Source organism: Ammospiza nelsoni, chromosome 15 (genome assembly GCF_027579445.1).
Source record: "Ammospiza nelsoni isolate bAmmNel1 chromosome 15, bAmmNel1.pri, whole genome shotgun sequence".
NCBI classification, from domain to species: domain Eukaryota; kingdom Metazoa; phylum Chordata; class Aves; order Passeriformes; family Passerellidae; genus Ammospiza; species Ammospiza nelsoni.
In genome coordinates, this window is record NC_080647.1 from 16713925 (window position 1) to 16735613 (window position 21689).

Here is a 21689-nt window from a genome sequence, read left to right on the forward strand (position 1 = left end):
AGGTTAGAATTCCAGTACTATTGGTGGTATTCAGTCAAAGGCTGGACTTGATGAATTTTAAGGTCTTTTCCAACTTCAACAATTCTTAAACAAAGGTCAGGTCTTGCCATTCCGAGTACTTTAAATAAAAGAGATTATTTCCTTGGTTTTTTCCTAGTGTTTGCTGATACTGGTAGGATGTGGTAGAGAAACTATAACACTTCAAAAGTATGTAAGTTTGTAGTACAACGTGTTTATTTCTCTCTTCAGTCATTATGAGCTCTTGAAGTCCAAGCCCTTTGTGCTTCAATGGGTTACAGGCAAAACCTGAATAGAGAAGCCAGGAAAGCTGGGTTTGCCCCCTGTTGGTGTGAGGATATCAGTCAGCCTGTGGTACTCTCCTCTTCAGAAATCAAGGCTTGGAATGGATGCTTCTCCATTTCTCCTTCCTGATTCCCTCAGGCTCCCATAAGAAAACTGTTCCGGTGTTGGAGGCACACGTGAGGGTCACGCCTGCAGAGAGCTGAAGCAGCAGAGCTGAGCTGGGCCCTGGCTCTGCAAGCACAGGACAACAGGCCTGTGAATTACAGGCAAGCTGGAGTTTCAGGTCAAACACAACAAAGAGGTTTGCCTTCCCCCATGTAGGAGTGTTGGGGGCTAGGATGGTCAGGACGGACGGAGACGAGAGATCTCTGAAGCCAGGCCTGGAACTTGGGGTTCATTGCAAAGGGCCTGGGGGCAGGGCCCTGCTGGGATTTGGGGTTTATTGCAAAGGGCCTGGGTGCAGGGCCCTGCTGGGAGCTGCCAAACACAGCTCAGAGCAGCAAAGAGAGAAGAGAGGGGGAGAGAGGATGAGAGGGTGAGAGAGTAAAAATATAAGAGAGCAAAAGCATAAGAGTGCAAGGTTTTCATTACAATACAATAAATCTTCTTCTGTGCTGAATATTCTAATTCTCACAACCAATCTAGTACAAGATACAAATCTTATAGCATTTACATACAGCTTATAAGAATCATTACATTACTGTACTGTGTTACATTTTAAACCCTAAAAACTCCTCTTTGGGCCTCTTCTGCCAAGCTTGCAGGGTCTGCTCTGACCCTTGGGCCTGCCTGCAAGCAGAGGGTGTTGTTTGATCAAAAGGGGATTACCTTCAGCTGGCCATGCCATTGTTTTCCAGTTGTTCAGTAACTGAGGGATCTCAAAGCTTGCTTTCATTTCAATCTCCCTTATAGTTTCTATATTCTCAAAATCTTTTGCCAGGCAATCATATTGATAAGGCTTTTTCATCTTCCCCAACACCCCCCAAATTAAAATGTGCTCGTTTGGGCTGATTCTAGGGGGAAATGTGACACCAGATGATCAGGAGGCCAGCAGCTAACACTGATTTAGCCAGCCACCAACTAGAAGCTAGATCAGAGCAGGGTTGATCTGGTTTTGCTGGTCAGGGACAAAGTATGGCAGCTGCTTCTGAAGCTGCTGTACAATCTGAGCAGTGGGGCTGGGACAACAGCTCATCCTGGGATGTTGGTCAGCCCCAGCTGGGTGCTGGCTGCTCATGTAAAGTTTTGGCAGTGCTGATGCCAGCAGGATCCTTTTATGTCAGCTACAGCTTTTGGGGTGTTGATTTTCAGTTTCCCCTTTCTTCTGGAGTCCCAGTGAACCTGCCCTGTGAGCTACGAGCAGTTCCTATCCCAGCCCAGTCCCTGCTTGGCTCCTGTTCTCCAACCTTCTCTCACTGCCATCCTCAGCCACTTCTGCCACCACTTGCATCTCCTGGGTTTTAACTGGCTGCCCATTACTTATCAAACATATTAATTACAGAGATATTTGCTTTTATCTCTGCAGTCCCAGAGGGGTTTGGGGATTTGTGGTTGGAGAGTGCAGTTTGATACCACCTGCCCTGGGGGAAGGATGCAGAGCCAAGGACCATTACACCCCTCTGATTTCTGATGGAAAAAACATTCAAGCTTCATCCATGGGCAGCAACAACAGAAATCCATGGAGTTTGTTTCAAGTGGAATCCTCCCTGAAGGTGCTGCATCCTCTGGAGCAGCTGGACTGGGATGCAATGGGGAAAAATTGTCTGCTGGCACTTCCAGAGCAGGGGAAAATCTGCGCTCTCCAAGGCAAACCTGCGTGATGCTCTTCTTAAAAAAGGTATTTATGAAAAAGTCTGTGCTTTTCAGGCCAAACCTGACTGCTGCTCTTCTTCCCTAAATAGGGATTTATGAAAACTTCATTCAGTTCTTAGAAACAAACACTAAAGAAAAGGAAGCATAGCTGAGTGATGGGAGAAAAAGAGTAAGAAATCCGAATTAATCTCTCCCTCTCCTTTCCATCAGGGTCTCCAGGGCCTCTCCAGTGAAAAGCATCTTTTTGGTTCCCCTGTGCTGGGAAGAAAGCCATGCTTTGCTGGTATCAGCCATCTAATTAGGAAAGGGATTGTGTGAGTGAGCAGGTAGCTCAGGAGCAGATCTTTTGTGAGCAGAGCTAATTTCATTTGTGCAAAGAGAAATGTGGGGCTTAGGCTGAATTATCAAATGAATTGTACCAACAGATCATTTGCCTTCAGAGTGATTTAATTATCAAAGATTTTGCAAGTGAAGGGAGGGGGGGAACCAGATGAGGGACAGAGAATTTCCTGAGGGAAATGTCAGCTTGGCAGCTGCATCCCTCACCTGGCTGTGTCAGGCCAAGGTTATTAAGGGAAGGTGACATGGTGCAATCGTTTGTGATGGAATTCTTCTGTACATCTGCTCTCCCTTCAGCTGTAGCTCTTTCCAGCACACAAGCATTTTCCAGTGCAAGGAACTCACCCTCTCTCTCAGATGAATTATCCCAAGCAACCTCAGACACTTCAACATTTCTTGTCAGGCTCATCAAACAAATCTTACCTCAGCTGGTAATGAACCTGATGTGCTGTGACAGCCACAAGCAGGGCAACAAAGAGAATCCTCACATGTCAGCAGATCTGAGCAAGACCTCAGTCTCCCAGCACCAGAAAGAACAGGATGTGTCTCTGAAAGTGACAGCCACAATTTCCTCACACAGGAACCTGTGAATGCAGGGACTGATGTGCCAGCTTCTATTAACACATGATTCCTTTATTATTCTTTTGTGGACTTTGTCTTGGATTCCTTTGGAAAGAGTTATTTCTTTGTGGACCTTGTCTTGGATTTCTTTGAAGAGAGTTATTCTTTTGTGGACCTTGTCTTACCATCAGGTCTGATGTTGTGCTTTCCTGGGACAAAGAGCAGGAAAGAATTCCAGATTGTTTTATTTTCTTTTAAAAAGTGTTTTCCTGCCTACAGGAAATATTTGATGGGAGAAGGCAGTTTCTGTACCACAGGTCATCCACTGCAAAGTGTCTGTATTTTACACAACATGAAGGTACCTTGTGGAATTATAGGCACTGAAAATGAAATATCTCAAAATGTGAAAAGGCAAGAGGGATTTTATGAGTAGAAAAAGTAGTGGTACAAATCTTCCTTCTTCTTGAAAGGAGATCAGCTGGTTCAGGAAGATTCAAAGGTTTAAATTCCCTTCAGAGGACTTCTATTTAAATCAGCAGAGTTGATTACACTGCAGGGTGCTGTAAAGTTCTCCTGCAGTGACTGGACTTTAGTGATCCCCAGTGGAATTTAAGCTGCACTCTCACAGTTATCTGTGAGATTAATGATTAATTCAATTGTTTGCATTAAACCAGGCAGGGCACTCCTGCAGTCTGGTGGGGTTCACACACATGACATTTCTACAGAAATTTCTACAGAAATCTCACAGCTGATGGTTCTGGGTCTACTCCGGGCTTATGACTATGGAGATTTCCTCTATTCTCTTACATTCTGATCCCATTTTAATGCATATATTTATTCCTAGGATAATCTTTGCAGGACTGGCCTCTGCTGAGAGCCCCAGACCATCACACACAGGTTCCACTTGCTCCTGGTGCAGCTTAAGGAGGACACTTCATGTGCAGTCCAGCACATTATTCCTGCACTTGCTCCTCTTTTTCTTTGTTATTTTGAGCCTGTCATCAGAAGCAGAGCTGAAGCAGGAGGAAATGGTGATAATAAATTGTATGCAGAAGCAGATGATGTGCCTTGTCCTCCCTGTAGCACAGGACTAAAATCCTTGGGAATGGGAACAGGGATTTTGCTGGGTAAGACAGAAAGCTCCTCTCCCTTCCAGAAGTGGAAATAGATAATTTGAAATCTTTACAGAGAAGAGCACTAGCACTGAAGAGACACTGACACAAACCTGACACTCCCTAAAACCATTGGCAGAGAAGGGTTGAGAGCCTCTAAAATTCCAGGGGGAGTCAGGTGTGCAGAGCTGACCTGGGATGTTTAAATGTCCCTTAATCTGGGCAAATGGAACTGCTGTTGAAATATCAGAGGGATATAGGAATGTTGTTGTGTCAAAAAGTTGTTCATCTACCTCTATGTTCAAATCATATATAGCCAGAAATTTGAGGCTTGCTTAGGAAAACATTTCACCAAATTTAAGATAGAAAATTAGAACCAAATTTAAAAATTATTGGCATAACTACAAATTGTCGACAAGGGAGAGACTTTTTCAATTCATGTTCCTTTCTCCTCCTTCTTTTTAGATGTATATAAAGGGTGAGATATAGGAATGTGCTCCCTGTTGATGGAGTGACAAAGCCATCCTTTGTCCCCTCAAAAAGGAATGAAGCCCAGAAGTTTCTCTACTCAATTAGGTGAAAATGCCACTTCATAGGCCTGGGGGACCTCACCTCAGACTGAAGGATGGCCAATTGGACAGGAGCCAGAAAGTCCTGCTTGAGCTATTTACCAGAAATAGAAGTGAACAAAGAAACTGATGGCTGTTGTGAGGTCTTTTACCAGGAGCAGGAGCCTCTTGCACCTGGCTTGGTTTTTCTGTTTGTTATTTTGCCTTTTATTAAATCTTTTTGTTTCCAACACTGCAACAGAAGCCATCCTGCTTGTTTAATGCTTCCAAAGGTAGCTGAGCTATCTTGGGTATGTTGTAGACCTCCAAGAGCTTATGAGACCTGACTGGAAGAGGCAGCTATTACTGAGGGACAGAAGCCCATCTCCAGCAGCAGCCTGGCATCCACACCCTGCCTCTTCCCAGTGTCCTCCCTGCAGCCAGGGACTCTCAGCTGGTCACTGCTGCCCAAAAAGGAGGAGGACAAAAGCCCCTCTGTCCTCTCCAGAGCATCACCTGATTTTGCACGAGATCCACGTGGCAAAATGGTCAGAGTTTGGAACTGATGCCCAGGCACTGGAAAAGTTTTAGAAGTTTCCTGGGGTTTTAGAAGCTGGGACTTGCTGCAAAGTCAGTCTGGAGCATGGATGTGAAAAACGCCAATCACTTGGGTTTTTTTTAAATTTTTAAAGTTTAATAGTAATAAAATGGTTATAAAAATAGTAATACAATTAGAGTAATAATAATTTAGGCAAATTGAATTAGGATAATATGAGACAATAGAAACAAAGAGTTACAGATGTCCTGGTACCTCTTTCTGGGCAGCAAGAGCCCTAAAAAGGACCCACCTTTACAGAGGATTAACCCTTAAAAACAATAACCTGTTGCATATTCATACACCTCATACATGATGCATAAATTCCATTCAAACACAGGATTCTGTCTGGTCATCCTCTGCTTCTTCCTCTGAATCCTGACAGCGCCTTCGAGGCGGGAAGAAGTTCATTTCTTCTGATAATGGAGCAATAAATTCTCTTTCTCTGAAAGATTCAGGTGTCCTGTGGCTGCTATCTCACTGCAAGTCCTTTCTTTTAAAAAAGTATCCTACATAGCATAGTTTCTATTTTAACATTTTGTTATAACCTAAAACTGTATTTAACACACTACTTAAGAAAATTAACACAGCATTACTTTCTAACACAACACATACAATATTCATTTTAATATTTGCAAAAAGCAAATCATAAAATACACATTTTTCACAACGGATAAACCTGCATCCAGTGAGAACTCAGAGAGTTTGTGTAGGGCAAGGCAGAGGAAAAGACCCATGTGGTGAATCTTTCTGGGTAGAGATCTTTGTCCAAATTGAAAACACATCTTCAACCATGAAAAGTGAGGCAATAAAGCAACATTTGTTGTTAATAGGCTAAAAATAAAAAGAGGGATCAGTCTTCTGTTCAAAAGGAAGCATTGTTCAATAAGCTTTTTGTCCAGTGTTTTCACAGAACAGTTTCTTCCCAGACAGCCTGATCCTGGAGACAGAAGGATATTTTGTATATTTTGTGGCACATAGGCTGAAAGGGAGACCAAAACTGGCTATTAATGACCAGACACATCAGTTAAGCAGAATCACACAGGGATGTTTATTCTTTCCTTCACCAAAAATGAGCAATAATTAAGTGGAACTGGCCAGTGAGCTTGTTCTGCTACTGACCCAGAGGCTGGGGAAGAGGGAGCTTGTTATTCTAGTATTCTAGAGGGAACTTGACTGCTATTAGACAAACAAAGGCAACAAATGGAAACATTCTCCCATTTCGATTTACTAGAAATGTGTAGGAATTGCTGCCACAGCTCAGAATGAGGGGCTGCCTGGGCTGACACCATCTCCACTCTCCCATGAAAACAGCACAAGTTAAAAACTGTTGTATAAAACAATTTGTTTCACAAATGTGGAACAAAATGGGAACTGTGCAGTCGTTATTCACATCTTCATCCTGCCTGCTCTCTCCTTCAGCACTCCCCAAGCACCAACTGTGTGGAAGAGGTTTTACAGTGACTTCTGTGAGCCAGAGAGGAGTTCGATAAGAGGATCCATGTTTGATAAGAGGATCCATGTTCACCCCTGAAAGAATTTTCTACCAAGGTTGTTCACATAGAAACCAAGAAAGAAAGAAGGATAAATAAGAGAAACCTGCAACTGCCTATTCCAATGAGCACTTTGTTTGTCTCTTGTGACCAATGAGTAAAATGTAAAGTTATGAGTTTTGTAAGATGTATAAAAAGCATGCAGGCTATAGTAAAACAGGGTTTGAAGCCTTCTGAAAATGGAATGTTGCTTTGTATTGTGACTGTCCCACCTATGACACAACTGGGCTCCCCATGAATCAGAAAGGATTTTAGGATTGGTTTATGTGGTTTAAGTCTCTACTCATTGCCTCAGTGCAGCAGAATAAAGTGGGATAACATTGCACAAGGCAACACATGGGCTCAGTGTCAGTAAATGGCAGATGCTGAGGTACAAATGCTTTGGGGTGGAAGCCAAGGGAGCCATGGCAAGAGAGGGATCCCTACTGTTGAGAAGGGATTAAAGAGAAACACCTGAATGGCTTTTGCATCACTTGTAATATTTTTTTTTTTTTTTTTAGCTTTAGCTACAACAATTCTTTCAGTACAACTGCCAGCAGCTCAGGATTCCTGTGCTGTGCTCTCCTGTACAGAACAGATGCGTCCAAACAGAGGATTTCCTCAAAAATGCAGTGGAAATGGGTGGCACAGCAGAGATGGCAGTGTTTGCATCTATCACTGTTTTTCACTCTTCTGCTGTGAAGATTTCAACCATGCTTCCTCCAGACAGGTTTAGAAAGAGTTCATCCAGCCTGCTTGGAAATGCTGATATCTGAAATGTTAAAGTGTGTGGGTGGGCAGAGCTCTCTCAGCTGCATATTCTGTAAATGGGAATTGAGAAAAGAGACCTTCTTCCCCAAGACTGGAATTAAAACAAAAAAACCAAGGAAATAAAAATTGGTGTAATGTGGTCACCACAAAATTGTTTTCCTTTCAGTGTAAACGGTCATGATTATTATTTAATGATGGTAATTGAAGAACTGGTCCCCCCTCAGTATAGGCAGAAGCCCATCTGTCAACTGTGAATCATGCAAATAATGTGGCACCAACCCTTCAGAGAAGGCTTTAACTGTTTTGCAGCTCACATTCCCCACCCTGCACTCAGCTTCGTGGCCTGGCTGGGGGGATTTGGTCACAATCCAGGAATTATCTTTTCATATTTTAAAGATTTGCCTCGTGGGTCCCTTGGCAGGAGTGAGTTGGTCAATACCTGGCTCTGTGAGCACTGGGCTCAGACCAAAATGCCATCCTGCTCAACAGGGAGCTCCAGCTCAGGGATGGCTCTGCTCAGGAATTACTGATCAGTGTTGTGGTCACAAGGGCTGCCTGGAAAGCTCAGGGGTGCCTTGGTTTTAACATGTGTGACCTTATCTGAGACCCTCATGTCATCCCCTGTGCTGTGAAAAGCACCTTTCAGAGGATCCTGCATTAACCCTGCAAGCTGTTCCTGCAGGCAGAGATCTGGGAGAAGCCCCCAGGAGCCCAAGGGCTCTCAGCACACAGCTCTGCTGGGCTGGGAGGGCTCTGTGGTGACAAGGTGTCCTCCAGTGCCTCAGCAGTGACCATGGGCTGACACCAAGGCTGTCCTCACCCAGAGCATGGAGCTGGCAGGGGGAAAGTGAGCTGGGAATACAAAATACATTTCCAGGCTCCATCCAGAACGCCCAGAGGAATGCAGAGAGCACAAAACCTTCAAATTTCACTCATTTATACACCTCAGGTGTTGGTTAGGTGCCAGGTGTCCCCTGGGGCACCAACCCTGCCATGCAGATGGGAAGGAGAAAATTCCATGGGTGACTCAACAGCCCTGCATTGTCCTCATGGGTGATTTGTCCATCAGGCAGGGAGACAGCCTCATCTCCTGGAGGCTTTCAGTGGCTACAGCCCAGCCCAGGTGTGGTGTTCACTGTGCAGCCCTGGTGAGCTCTGGGACAAGCTGGGTGAAAAACGAGAGCCCATTTATTGTATTTGATGGGAAATGTCCTGATGAAGGCAGGAATGATGCATCTGACTCCATGTTCTCAGAAGGCTGATTTATTGCTTTATTATAGTATATTATATTAAAGAATACTAAACTATATTAAAGAATACTAAACTATACTAAAGAATACAGAAAGAGTATTTACAGAATGCTAAAAAGATAACAATGAAAACTCTTGACTCTTTCCAGAGTCCTGACACAGCTTGGCACTGATTGGCCAAAGAGTGAAAACAACTCACAGCAGAATCCAATGAAACAATCACCTGTGGGTAAACAATCTCCAAACACATTCCACATGAGCACAACACAGGAAAAGGAAATGAGATAATATTGTTTTCCTTTTCTCGGAGGCTTCTCAGCTTCCCAGGAGAAAAACCCTGGGCAAAGGGATTTTTCCAGAGAATGTGAATGCCACAGCCATTCTCAGTGACTGAAGTACAGTGGCTCACTGTTGTCTCTCAGGTTGCATTTTAGCAACTGGCCAGCCAAAACCAAAGGATCAGCACATCTCAAAGTTTCTCCAGACCTGCATGAAGCTCCTGGGTCTGGAGTTTGTGCTGACCTCCCTTAAAAATAGGCACTGCTGCAAGAACTATCCTTCTTCAGGAGAAATAATAATAACGTTCCAGACTGTGGGCTGGAGAACTCAATATCTGTTTATTTTTCAATAAATTTTTGCCAAGACCCACGTGATCCATGTGGGATCTTGATGGAGGGTGGCTGACATGAACTTGTAGCTTGGATCCTGCTGGAATCTGCTTCCCAAACACCCCCTGCTCCAAAGATGTTCACAGGACCCTGTTCACTGCCAGCTGCCCTGCCTGAGCCAGCCCTCACTGACTTTTCCTTCTGCAAACAGTGCTAATGCCATGCTGGGGAAATGCAATGCCTTCCCCCGAGCTCACTCACAAAAATGAAGCCCAGGGCTGTTCCAGACAGAATTCTGTGCAGAACAATGCAGCCCTTCACTGACAACTGTAAATCAAATTAGAAACGTTCCTAAAAATTAGCAGCGACATCAGACAACACTGAGTTTCTTCAGTCATCTGTGGGAGACTAAGTTTCTATAAATAAACTGAAGCATTGCCATGATGAAGTTCCAAACAAAGCCAAATTGTCAAAACAGCCCTGGAGCCTTTCAAAGCAACAAAACTCTTTCAGTCCAAACTCAGGAGCATTTTCAGGCTCAGTGTGCTGGAGAAAAGGAGATTGTGTGGGAAAGCACAGAGGGGAAGGGTGCTGCTGGAGCAGGGCACACATGACCACTGCATTTGTGTAGCCTTTATGGGGGAAGGGAACAATAATTTTTTTTATTTTTTCATGAAAAAGAAATGAGACAGAGAGAAGTCAGTACATTTGGCTGGGGCCTAAGCAAGGAACAAGCCTGAGGCAACTGTGTTTGCTTCCAAGGTTGCCACCCCTTGCACTGTGGGGTTTCTCCTCAAAGCTGCTGGCAGCTGGACCCATTTCACAGGAACCTGAATATTTATCATATTTTAAATTCCATCCTTTAGAGACCCCTGGCTCAAAGCCTACCAGAACATGTCTTTTTACGTGTTCTACAAGCCTGTTTGTGGTACAGAACAAAAGACATTAGAACAAAAACAGATCCCACTCTGCCAAGACAAACAGCTACCCCTTGCTTTAGCGTGTCCCCAGTCACTGCAGCTGCACTGAAAGGAAATTTTAAAGCCCCAAATTATGCATTTACTGTGTTGATAGGATTCCTGAGTTAGGGTAACACAAGAATCCCTATAGGGACACACAGATTGTACTCACTAACAATAATGTAGAGATCTTGTGCCGGTTTCTCGGCCGTTTGGGTGACCTGGAAAGGCCCGGGGTGGCCTTGGACAGCCCGCGCTTCAAAGGACAAGAGGCTCCAGATATTTTCTCGGTCTCGGTGTTTATTAATTGTTTATCTAAAAGATTTTCTCTTGGCCCGACAGAGGTCTGCTCAGCAGCCAGCCATGAGCACACACTGCGAGCCCCCGGGGCGGTCACCTATCTTTATACTCAAGGTTACGTATACAATATTTATCATTTTTCCCCAATACCTTTTACCCTTATTAACCCGTGCACTTTTAGTAATAACCAATCCCAAAGTGCCAACATCACCACAGAAGATGGAGGCCAAGAAGAAGAAGAAGAACAGGACACGCCCCAATTCCTCCATCTTACTTCTTTAGACCCCCCCCTGTACAGAAATCCTAAACCCTGTGTCTTACACTCTAATTAACTTATCCCTTCACCATTTACCCCAGTGAAATCCTCCTATCCTCATACAGGTGTCATCTCCTGTGTAGGATCAAAGTCCAGCCACCAGACACTTCTGGCAACATTCCAGGACTCCCGAGCCCCCCAAGGGTGGTCTCGGTCCCTCTGCACCTCAGTCCTGAGGTGCTGAGATCCCACAATCTTGTTTGCCTCTAAAACCCAAATTTCACTCTAAGACTGGTGGGGATTGTTATAAGATGTGCAAAATGACCTGATTAAATCTTGAGACATGGGCCAAATGGTGCACAGGAAAGAGTCCAACAAGCTCCCTGGGTTTTTGCCCCCAAATTCCCAAGGGCTATTTAAAAATATGCATTCCCTGGGGCCATATCTCTGAGCATCTCCAAGGGAGTTTGTACACCTTTATTTTATGTCACTGATTGCCCCAAAAATTTAGATACTTCTCAACAATTTGGGGATTCAGCAATCATTCAGTCGAGTATTCATCAGCCTCAGCTGGTATAAATTGTGGCAGTATTTAAAATTCATCTGTCATTATTATACCCTGCCACAAAACAAACAAGAAATCCAAGTGCACCCACCCAGCAAGCAGCAGCTTGGTCCTACAAAAGGGAGAGATAATTTATTGCAAAATCAACAAAAAGAAGCTGGATGGCATGGACAGGGAGAGAGCCTTTCATTTCTGCTCATTAGCATTATATAGCAAGCAAGGATGCAAGGTTTCAAAATATCTGTCTCTTCTGGGTCTCATAAATTCAACCAGCAACATAATTCCTGCTTAAACAGAGCTCTCACTTCTTTCTTCTTAAATACAAGGATGTGTACTAAGGGTCTGGAGGTGGTTTGTTGGTAAAGCAGCAGTTGTAGCAATTCCAGGGGAAAAATACACAATCTTCCTTCTGCTTTACCACTGTACTTTCATTCCTGTGTGCCTAGCAGGGAATGGTGGCATAGACTGCAATATTGGGGACAGCACTTGATATTGCAACAAAGGAAATATGAACGAAAGTCAGCAGTCAAAGCTGCCTTTTATGTCTTAGTTTACAGAGTTCATCCCTGCACAGAAGCATGGAGGAATTGGGGTTTCTTTTAAGGGACTATGTTTTATTTATCTAAAGAGTGCTGCATTGTAATAATACACTGTGCTTGTGAGCTCCAGAGACTGAAGAGCCTTTGGAGAGATGGATTTATAATGCATCCCAGGAGGATGAAAGAGCTGTGCAGCTCTGGCTTTCATTACCCTTTGGCCCCTCTGCTCAGGCTGTGGCCATGGGGAACCAGGGAGGGAAAGCTATTCTAGGAGACAGCTTGGAGATTAAATGTCTCTATTTTGTCACACAGAAAGCTGCAGAGACAGCGAATTAATAGGTCTTTCCAAAACCCGTGTGCAGGACCTACTTTTCAGAGGGGAAGTTTATTTCCAGTGCCCCAAACACGGGCCATGAACAACAACCTAGGAAATTCCACAAACCCAGAGGCCAGAGTGGAGCTGCGGGTGAGGTCCACCCCATGAAGGTGCCTCCAGCCCTTGCTGGGGCACAGGGACATGGGCACATGAAATACAGCTGCACACAGCTGCCCAAGCTGCTCAGAGGTGCAAACTGCGTCTCATGTGCTGGTGACACCTTGGGGACAGCTGCAGTCTGTTGGAACTCAATACATCCCTTTGGATACCCAGAGTTGCTAAGAACCTTGTCAGCGGGCTCAGAGACCCTGGCACACAGCCCAGAGCACCTGGGGATTTGATTTTGACCCTTGGAGCAAGTTGCCAACTTTGAGGACCTGAAAGTCACAGAGGTTTGAATGGTGTAATAACAAAATGATCACAGGGTGAAAATGTAGATTTTAGGATTTTTGGTATGGGGGTTATGGGGACAAGATGGAGGAACTTGGGCATGTCCAGCCTTTCTTCTTCTTCTTCTTCTCCATTTTCTGCAGTGATGTTGGGACTTTGGGATTGGTTTAGAGTAGAAGTGCACTGTCTAACACAGGTGATGGGTATTGGGAATTAAGTGTAAATATGTTATATGTAGTTTGTAGTATAAAAGGACAACACCACCTCAGGGGCGGTCAGAGCAGACCTCGGCTGGGCAGAAAGAAAATTTTATAGATAAGAATTAATAAACAACCTCAAGATGGAAAAGTGAAGAGTCCAGACTCGTTCTTCAGCTGCAGAGCCGAAGCAGAAACATCCTGCACATCTCAGGGCAGCAATTATCAACAGCAACCCGAGAGCAGTGCATCCCAGACTGGCATCTGTCACAAAACATCCCCACTCTGTCAGCCCAGGAGGGTGAGGAAATGCAGGCTGGGAGGTGTGGCAGTGAGAGGGATCTATGTGCTTTGGGTTCTCACTCAGCCCTGGCTCCTCCTGCCTCATTTCTGTGTCTGTAAATTTGTGCTTCACACATTCATAAATCAGCAAAAATCATTTTTGCCCACAACACTGCAGGGTTGGGGCTGTGCTTATTCTTGCAGTTCCAAACTACTCAGGGGGGTCAGGACCTGTAAACTCAGCACAGCCCTTCCCAAACCACCGACCGGCAGGCACAGGGACAAAAATGCACCAAAACCTGCACGGCCAAAGAGCAACCCTTGGGGACTGTCCTGAGGGCTGGAAGGGGACAGGTGTCCGTGCTCTGGACAGGATGCATATAACAGGGTCTCCTCCCCCTGCAGGCTCGAAGAATGTGGTGTTAAGGTCACGGTCTGTAAGGACTGGAAGGGACAGAAGTAGGGTACTGCGGTAATTAGGACTGATCAGGCGAATAGGGGGGTTAGGAACCCTCACCAGGAGGCACAAAACAAACAAAAAAACCCCCAAATTTTGAACTTCCCTGGAAAACGAGAGGAACCCTAAGCTGCTCTCCAGGGTGATGTCTCACTCCTCAACCAGCGGGCAGCGCAGCCTTGCAAGCACGAAAGGGTTAAACGGAGAGAGAAAGAGTTAAAGCGATAGAGAAGGAGTTAAACCGAGCGAGAAAGAGTTAAAGCGAGCCTCGCACAAACTTTGCAGCGAGCTGAGCTCAGAGCGTCCCTCCCTTCGCTCGGAGCCGGAGCTCGGCTCATCCCCTCCTGGTGCTGCCGAGGGAGGGAGAAAGGCAGGGAGGCTCTGCCTGCATCCATCCCACAGAGCAGCTCAGCCAGAGCAGCTCCCTGGCCCTTGCCCTGCCCCTGCAGGGACCCCGGGGTGCTCTCCATCATCAGCTGTGCCCTCCATCAATCAGCAGTGCCCATCATCAGCAGAACCACCGTGCCCTGGTGGCATCCCAGGGTCGGGATTTCAGTGCCATCCCTGCCTCGGAGATCCACAGCAGAGGAGGAAAGTGCACTGGGCTGGAGGGCACTGTGCTGGCTCCAGGACAGCAGAGCCTTCTGCACAGACCCCACCGAGGAGATGCTCCTGGGGACACCAACAGCAGCAAGCTCATGGTGTGGAGCAGGGGCTCTGGAGCCTCATCCCAGCCCTGCTGCCAGCTCTGAAAGGTAATTGTGCTTTATTCTCTTCTCTCCCTGTGCACCAGCATGGCCAGCACCCTCACAGGTGTTCAGCATGAGAACAAAATATCTCCTCTGCCACTAAAAGAGGAGACACAATCACCCCCCTTGCCTGTCTGAGGGAGAAAATGCAAGCCATGGATGGAATTGATAGTTTTGATGGTTTTTTTGTGTTTATCAGTGCTGATATTTTTCTGTAAGGGTGATCTGAACAGAGCACACCTGGTGCTGTGTGTTCAACCCCAAACCATCCTGGTGCTGTGTGTTCTGTTCAACCCCAAACCACCCTGTACTCGCCAGCCAGCTGGGTGCACTTGAAGAAGCTACACAGGGAATTGTTCTATTTTGTCCCACTCACCTGTTTGTAAGTTTGGGGACTGTCCTGAGGGCTGGAAGGGAGGACAGGCCAAGGGGAGCTCAGGGAAGTTGCCTGCACTTTCAGAGGTGCTGTGCTGGCAAGTGGTGCTCACACTGAGCACGGGAGTAGAAGGAAGCAGGTGGGCAAGACAAAAATATTTACTGAAGCTGCAGGGTCAATTTGTACTGCCTGTGTGCAGTGTTTCGGGAAAATCTTTCTTTCTGCTCCCCTGTGACCTCCAAAGGTGCAGAGCAGAGCAATGCAGGTTTCATAAACGCTCCCCAGAGCTGAAGCTCCCCACACCCTGAGAGCTGCAGTGGGAGGCTGCTAATGTCAGTGCCCATGAAGTTTTGGCTGATGAATTTCCTGGCTCAGAGACACACTGTGGGGAAAAAACCCTTCTCCTGTTGTGTATGAAGGCTTCTATTTTCATTGCAGATTTTTATTAAATGAAATGTGCTGGGTTTGGGTTTTTTTAAATTCCTGATTAAAAAAAGCCACAAACTGATAAAAAAACCTCCAAGTGTCTGCTTGGAATCAGTCTGCACCCACTGAGCACCAATGATCAGTCAGAATTGGAGCATTGTTCAGCCAGAGAATGACTGAATCTTGGAAAATGAGATCACAGGGAATGCTCCTGTGTCCATGAACTTGAGGGCTCCTCATGGTCACCAGTGAGATTCTGCCTCCTCTAATCTGAGTCATACACAGCTTTACACACAGAATTATTGTCTACCACTTGTTTTCACATCATGTTGGTCTCTACAGTCATTCAGCTTCTCTTCCTTAGAGGGAAGTGTACAAAATCTGAATCTAACGGTATCCAAAGAGATGTGCTCAATGGGATAATTGGTAGATTGAAAAGCAAAAAATCTTTGGGGTTGCCTGGAGCTATTGAATTATTTCTGGCTCATTTCTGGAGAAGATACAGTTAATGTTGCAGCTTTCAATAGTCTGAATAGTTGATTGCTCCTGACAAATCTATAGTTGAGCCTAAAAAAAAGCCCAAACAGTGTCAGCTCCCCATTCCTAATACTTCTTACTATTAATCTGCTCCTTTTTTCAATAAATACCCAGCTGAGCTTTACTAATCCAGCATCTTGGTTTGTAGTTAATTACTGAACTTCAGACTAATGTCCTTAGCATTCTGCAGTCTAATTTTATGAAGGATATAAAGCAATTAGGCTGTCTGCTCATTAAGGAGAGAAACCAGCTCTGGCTTTTTCTCTCAGCAGCAGAGCAGATGGGATGGGCAAAGACATGGCTCTGTGCTTTAACTCACACAAGTGTCAGATTCCAGGCTGGTTGCACTTCATTATCAGCAGAGAAATCACATTGTAAGAACAGAATTTAATACAGTTACCTTCACACCCTCTATTCCCCACCTGCTGTGTAACACGAGAATATTCTTCACGGGAGAAGAATTTCCATTTATAGATTCCAAGTGTGAAAATCACAGTTATTGCCCTGTAATTGAGAGCAGAACAGCCTGGCTGCCCTGCCCATACCTCTGCATCAGCACCAAGCCCTCTGCCAGAGTAACTACAGGTTAATACAGAAAATAAATACAGAAAATACAGCTCCAGAAGGGCTGGGTCAGCCCCTGCAAGAACACTGAGCTCAAATGCTTTGGTACTGAAGGAGGAGCTGGGAGGCAAAGTGTACCCAAGCCCCCATGTCCCTTCTCCAAAACTCAGCAAATCAGATATTTCCTCATCCCATGGGCCAAAGCAGGTCTTTCTTGCTTGTAGTGAAAGTTTGAGCCCCTGGAAAGTCAAAATGTTTTGCAGCAATTTGTCATTTAGGTGAAATGTGTCAGAGCTTTTATCATATTGATCTCTTGTTTCATTTACTCTGATTATCATAGTATATTACCATGTTAATATTACTCTATTTACCATGTTAATATTACTCTATTTACATCTTGTGTAGGTTTATAGGCAGTGGACATTATAAATTATTGCATCAGTTTGTTCAGTGCTTCCATTTTTGTTTCAGCTAAAACCAAAATTTTGGTCTTATCAGAGCAGACATAATGCTTTTGAATGCACCATTTACAGTGAAATTTCAGAATTTTCATTTCTGTTTCCAGCTGGAAGAACTGAAACAGCAAAAATGTTAAAATTCCCCCAATTTCTAGTAAATTGTACTACCAGGAGAGGGAAGTGTCACATCCTGCAGCAGGGGGACAGGTAGGGCTCTGGACAGCTGCCAGGTGCATCCAGCCACAGAAAAAGAGGGTGCTGAGACACAATAAATGAGACACATGGTGAAAAACACTGATTGGATTCATATCTCCCCTTCCTCTCTTACATCTGATTGCACAGCTTGTGCAATAATGTATTACCCTTATATGTATTACCCTTAATAATGTGTTACCAGAGAGGACATCAACCATTAGATTTGCACTGTGTTTTTTCTAAAGTTAAATACTCAGTGCTTCTCCTCATCTCAGAGTGTCTCCCAGGAGCATTACAGGGGTTTTCTTATCTATTTGCTCTAAAGATACCACATCCAGGCTAGGCTATTTTGCTACCTGGTGTCATTTATCTCTCTCACGCTTTTTTCCCTTTAGAAATCTGACTTTTTGACCGTTCCTAATGAGAAACTCGGAACTCCAGACTCTTAAGCCCTGAATTAGGAGAGAACAGATCCTCCCAGACGTTTGGCAAAGCAAAAAACAACCTTCCCCAGCTCACCCAAGGATAAACCACCTGCTGTGGGAGAGAGAAGCTGGCAGAAAGCTGATTGCTCAGTCTGTCTGGAAAAACAACACTTGCAAAGACCAAAGCTGTGCCAACCTTCGCAGCTCAGCTTGAGACAAGAACCAAAGCTTTTCACCATCCAGAGGAGGTGACCTACCAAGAGGAGCCCCAAAGTATTTATAGGATGGAATAAAAGCCAGAAGGAAGTGTAAAGCACAAGTGTGATGCTCGTTGTCATTATGACAGCAAGGTGCAAAATGGTCTGCACAGGCCTGTCCCTCAGTTGTGTGAGCAGCAGCCTCAACACCGAGGGGATGGAGCAGCTCCTGCTGAAGCCATCCTGCCATCTGTGCTGAGTTTCCTCTCCTGACCTCCTCTGTGAGCCTGGTGAGGGGAGACAGGAGATCTGAAGGTAAATACAGAAAATGGACCAAAGCTGACAGAGAGCAATGACTGAGATTTATTTCAAGTTCCGCGGGAACCTGACTGGCCGTGTCCACCTTCCAACCCTGGCTACTGAAGTAGACACAACAGCAGACAAATATTCTGGCCTCTATGTGTACGTGGGGCTGTTCCTAACCCTGCTGGCTCTCCTCCTGATCCTGCTCTTCTCCATGCTCCTGCGCCTCAAGCATGTCGTGTCCCCCATCACCTCCCCAGAGAGCACTGAGAACGTGCAGCACTTCACGGACGTGGAAATGCACAGCAGGATCCCCACCACGTAGGGAGCCCACAGCAAAGAGGGCTCTGTGCTTGGGAAAGGTGTTTTTTGTTCAGCAAAGGTGGTGGACAGAAGCTCTGGCTGCCTGCTGAGCCCCACAAGTTCTTGCAAAGCCTCAGCAGCATCTGGAGGGTGTCGCTGGTACCACGGGCAGCATGTGTGCAGCAGCCTCTATAAAATGGACATCACAGAAACCTGCTGCTGTCAGGGAAGGCTCACACCCCCCCAAAAACCTTGCAGAAAATGGGAAAAGCCACATTAATGACAGCCAAAAACCCAGAAAAACATAGCAGAATGTGTCCTGGAGCCTGTGCTTGCTGACCTCTCTCTCTGAACCAACAAAGCTGAAGTGGTGTAAGTGGGAAGAGCCCACAGGGCACACACAGAAATTGTGGGTGGCTTGAAAATTCTCAGGCATTTCTCACATTCAAGAAGGAAAACATTAAATTGTTCTCTTTCACTTGAATGGCAATTAAACAATGGATCTTCACAAATATAGAAATCTTTCATCACCTGCTGGAACTACGTCTTTCTGACATTAGAACCCATTTAGTGAATAGTTGCACACCAGATATCAAAAAGAGACAGAACTTTAAAGGGGAAAGAGAATAAAGCCAAAATTGAAGCAAGGTTTAAAACAAAAAGAAGCAGCAGCAGCAGGAAATGAGATTTAAAAAATTATAAGACACTCTACCTCTTCCTTAGTCCTTCTTTATATTAACTGAGCAGAATACAAACATTTTATGCTCCCATGCTTTTAGGCTCCACAGTATCACTCAGTCATTAAAATGCAGTGTAAGTTTTGGGAGCCCAATTGACATTGCTCTCCCAACAGACTCCACTTCATAATAACATCTTCTCTCATATCCATATTGGGTTTTCTTCCTCAAAAGACAGACGAGTTCTTCCAAAGATTTTTCATTTGTTTTCCTCCAAAGAAAGCTGAGGAGATGCCCAGGCCTGGCACTGCAATAAGGAATAGTGGGAACAGCTTTGGACACAGACTAACAGGGAACATGCAGATGGAAAATAAACTCACTGAGCACTGAAAGATACGATTGGATTCAAATATCCTGATGGAATCTCACGGGGGAAAGAAATGTTTATTTGGATTTATGGAACAACAATCTGACCCAGTCCTATGAGTGACGTACAGAGGTAGCCTTTGCTGCTGTGGATGGAAAAGATGGAACCAAATATGGCAAAGCACTCCTGGGACAGCCACTGCCTCTCACAGAAAAACCTTCAGTGAATTGTTTCAGCCACATCTCTAAAGGGCAGGTATTTCACACAGCTTGTCCACTTTATTACAGTCTAACTCTAGCTCAGCAATAAAATCCCCTGGATGTTTTCCACACATACCTACACTCTTATTTGCCAATTCTCCTCTCTCCAAGGGATTGGACAGTGCAAAGTCCTCACACAAACCCAGTGCAAAATTAGAGAAAACGCTGTCACTTGGACCTGTGATAGTAGCACAAAATTTTTCTTGAAATGCTCTGTGTACAACAGGTTCTTTTGCTTACCTTTGAAGGTCTGGGTGAGCTGTTTGGACTGGGGATACCTGGGCTTTTGCAGATGGTTGGGAGGGAAACAGAATAACAGGTAACCCCCCCCCGGATACACTGGATCCATTGGCAGGACTAGTGCAACTTCTCACTGATGTATTGAGTACAAAACCATTTAAACATTGCTTCCTTATACTGAATAATTCCTTTTACTTCATTAATCCCTGTGAATCACAGAATCCCAGAATGGTTTGGGTTAGAAAGGAACTTAAAGATCACCTTGTTCCACCCCCTGCCATGGGCAGGGACTCTTTCCACCATCCCAGGCTGCTCCAAGCCCCAATGTCCAGCCTGGCTTGGACAGTGAACCAGAACAGTGTTTGTGTGAGGGAATACACAAAAAATTCACTCTCAGCAGTGTCTCTCCATGCCATGCTTGGCTGTGTTTCCCTGGAAAAATGGCAGGATGCAGGTTATCCTCTGTGGAGACAACACCAGGCAGGATCACACCGGATCTGAAGATTGGCTCCTCAACTCTCAGAACTGCACAAGAGCCAAATTTTTTTGTGATGATCAGGATATTAATCCAACTAAGACAGATGGCTACTGAGTTAGACAATGACATTTAAAATTAACAAAAATCCACGCTGCTCAAATTGGTTTGGTATGTGTCATTCATTGAGCCATCATGAGGCAGCTCAGCCCAGGCTCAACATATGACTTGCCCTGGAAAACTTCTTCATTCAAAAGCTACCACTTACCTAGACCCTCTTCTAACTTACTGAATCAGCAACTCAACTCAACCACATCAGCTTCCCAGCACAACTATCTGCAGAAAAGCCTTGTATCCAAGAGTCTGCAGGACAGACTCAGCTTTTATTGATATAAAATATCAGACCTACTGATGGAAAATGACAGTATCAAATTCTGAGTGCTCTGACCTCAGCCCAAATGGCCCCTGAGGTACAGGTCAGGACTGAGCTTCTTTCCATCACACTAAGGAATGTTAATTCAGAAGAGTCCCACAACACTTTAAAACTTATTCAGTAACTATCCTTTAAATAAATGAGTAATCTCTTTATATATCAGATGGTATCTTTGGGCAGACTGGGTATTTTTATAGAGTACTCTTATGGAAGGCTGCCCTATCTTCTCACAGGAAAATGACAAGTTTTCCTTTCCAAAGCTTGATTTCACATAAAGTCTCTGTGTCCCACTTGACACATCTACAGTGGCACCCAGGGTGCCTCATTTGTCTGCAAAATGCCAGTATATTTTAAAACTTTTCCCACTGAGAAATAGAAGAATGCTTTTCCCTTCTTTTCATTATCATTTGCAGTGTCCCAGACCTGAGGGATGTGTCTGGGAAGAGAGAATGTTGGGGTGTGCTGGTCTGTGCTTGGTGAGTGGCCTCTAGTGGAGTTTGGCATCCTTTGGCCTTCCGAAGTGGTTATTGGAACTTTTGCACAGTTTTGGAGCATCTTTTGGAACTTCTGCTGCATCTTAGAGCACTGCAGGTCTCACAGCCATACCCTTCCCCTCCTGCAGGCTGTTTCCTTCCCTCTTGTCCATGTGCTATAGAAAATAGGGTTTTTTACAAAAATAAAGAGGCACAGTGCTACCAATGCTGTCACTGACTGCTCTGTATGTCCTCACCTGTGGGTCTGGAGGACCAGCCCACAAAAAGGCTCAGGAGGTGCCGCTATTCCAAACCAACTGGGCAAGAAAACCCTCCACCACTCTGTGTGAGTATTAATTGAATCAACACAGTTTGCCCCCACCCTTACTCCCATCAGACACTGGGAATAAATAGAGTATTGAGTAAATTCCTCACCTCCTCCACGCCCTGCCTGCGGGGGAGGACAGCCACCTGTTGTT

General features: G+C 45.1%; 1 protein-coding gene across 1 annotated transcript; it reads left to right on the forward strand.

The window, feature by feature from the left end:
* The first annotated feature begins 14298 nt into the window (after positions 1 to 14298).
* Positions 14299 to 21357, forward strand: SERTM2 (serine rich and transmembrane domain containing 2). Its single transcript, XM_059483046.1, has 2 exons — positions 14299 to 14507; positions 17453 to 21357. The coding sequence occupies exon 2, from the start codon at positions 18032 to 18034 to the stop codon at positions 18305 to 18307; it is 276 nt and encodes a 91-aa protein (XP_059339029.1). The 5' UTR covers positions 14299 to 14507; positions 17453 to 18031; the 3' UTR covers positions 18308 to 21357.
* The last annotated feature ends 332 nt before the right edge of the window (positions 21358 to 21689 follow it).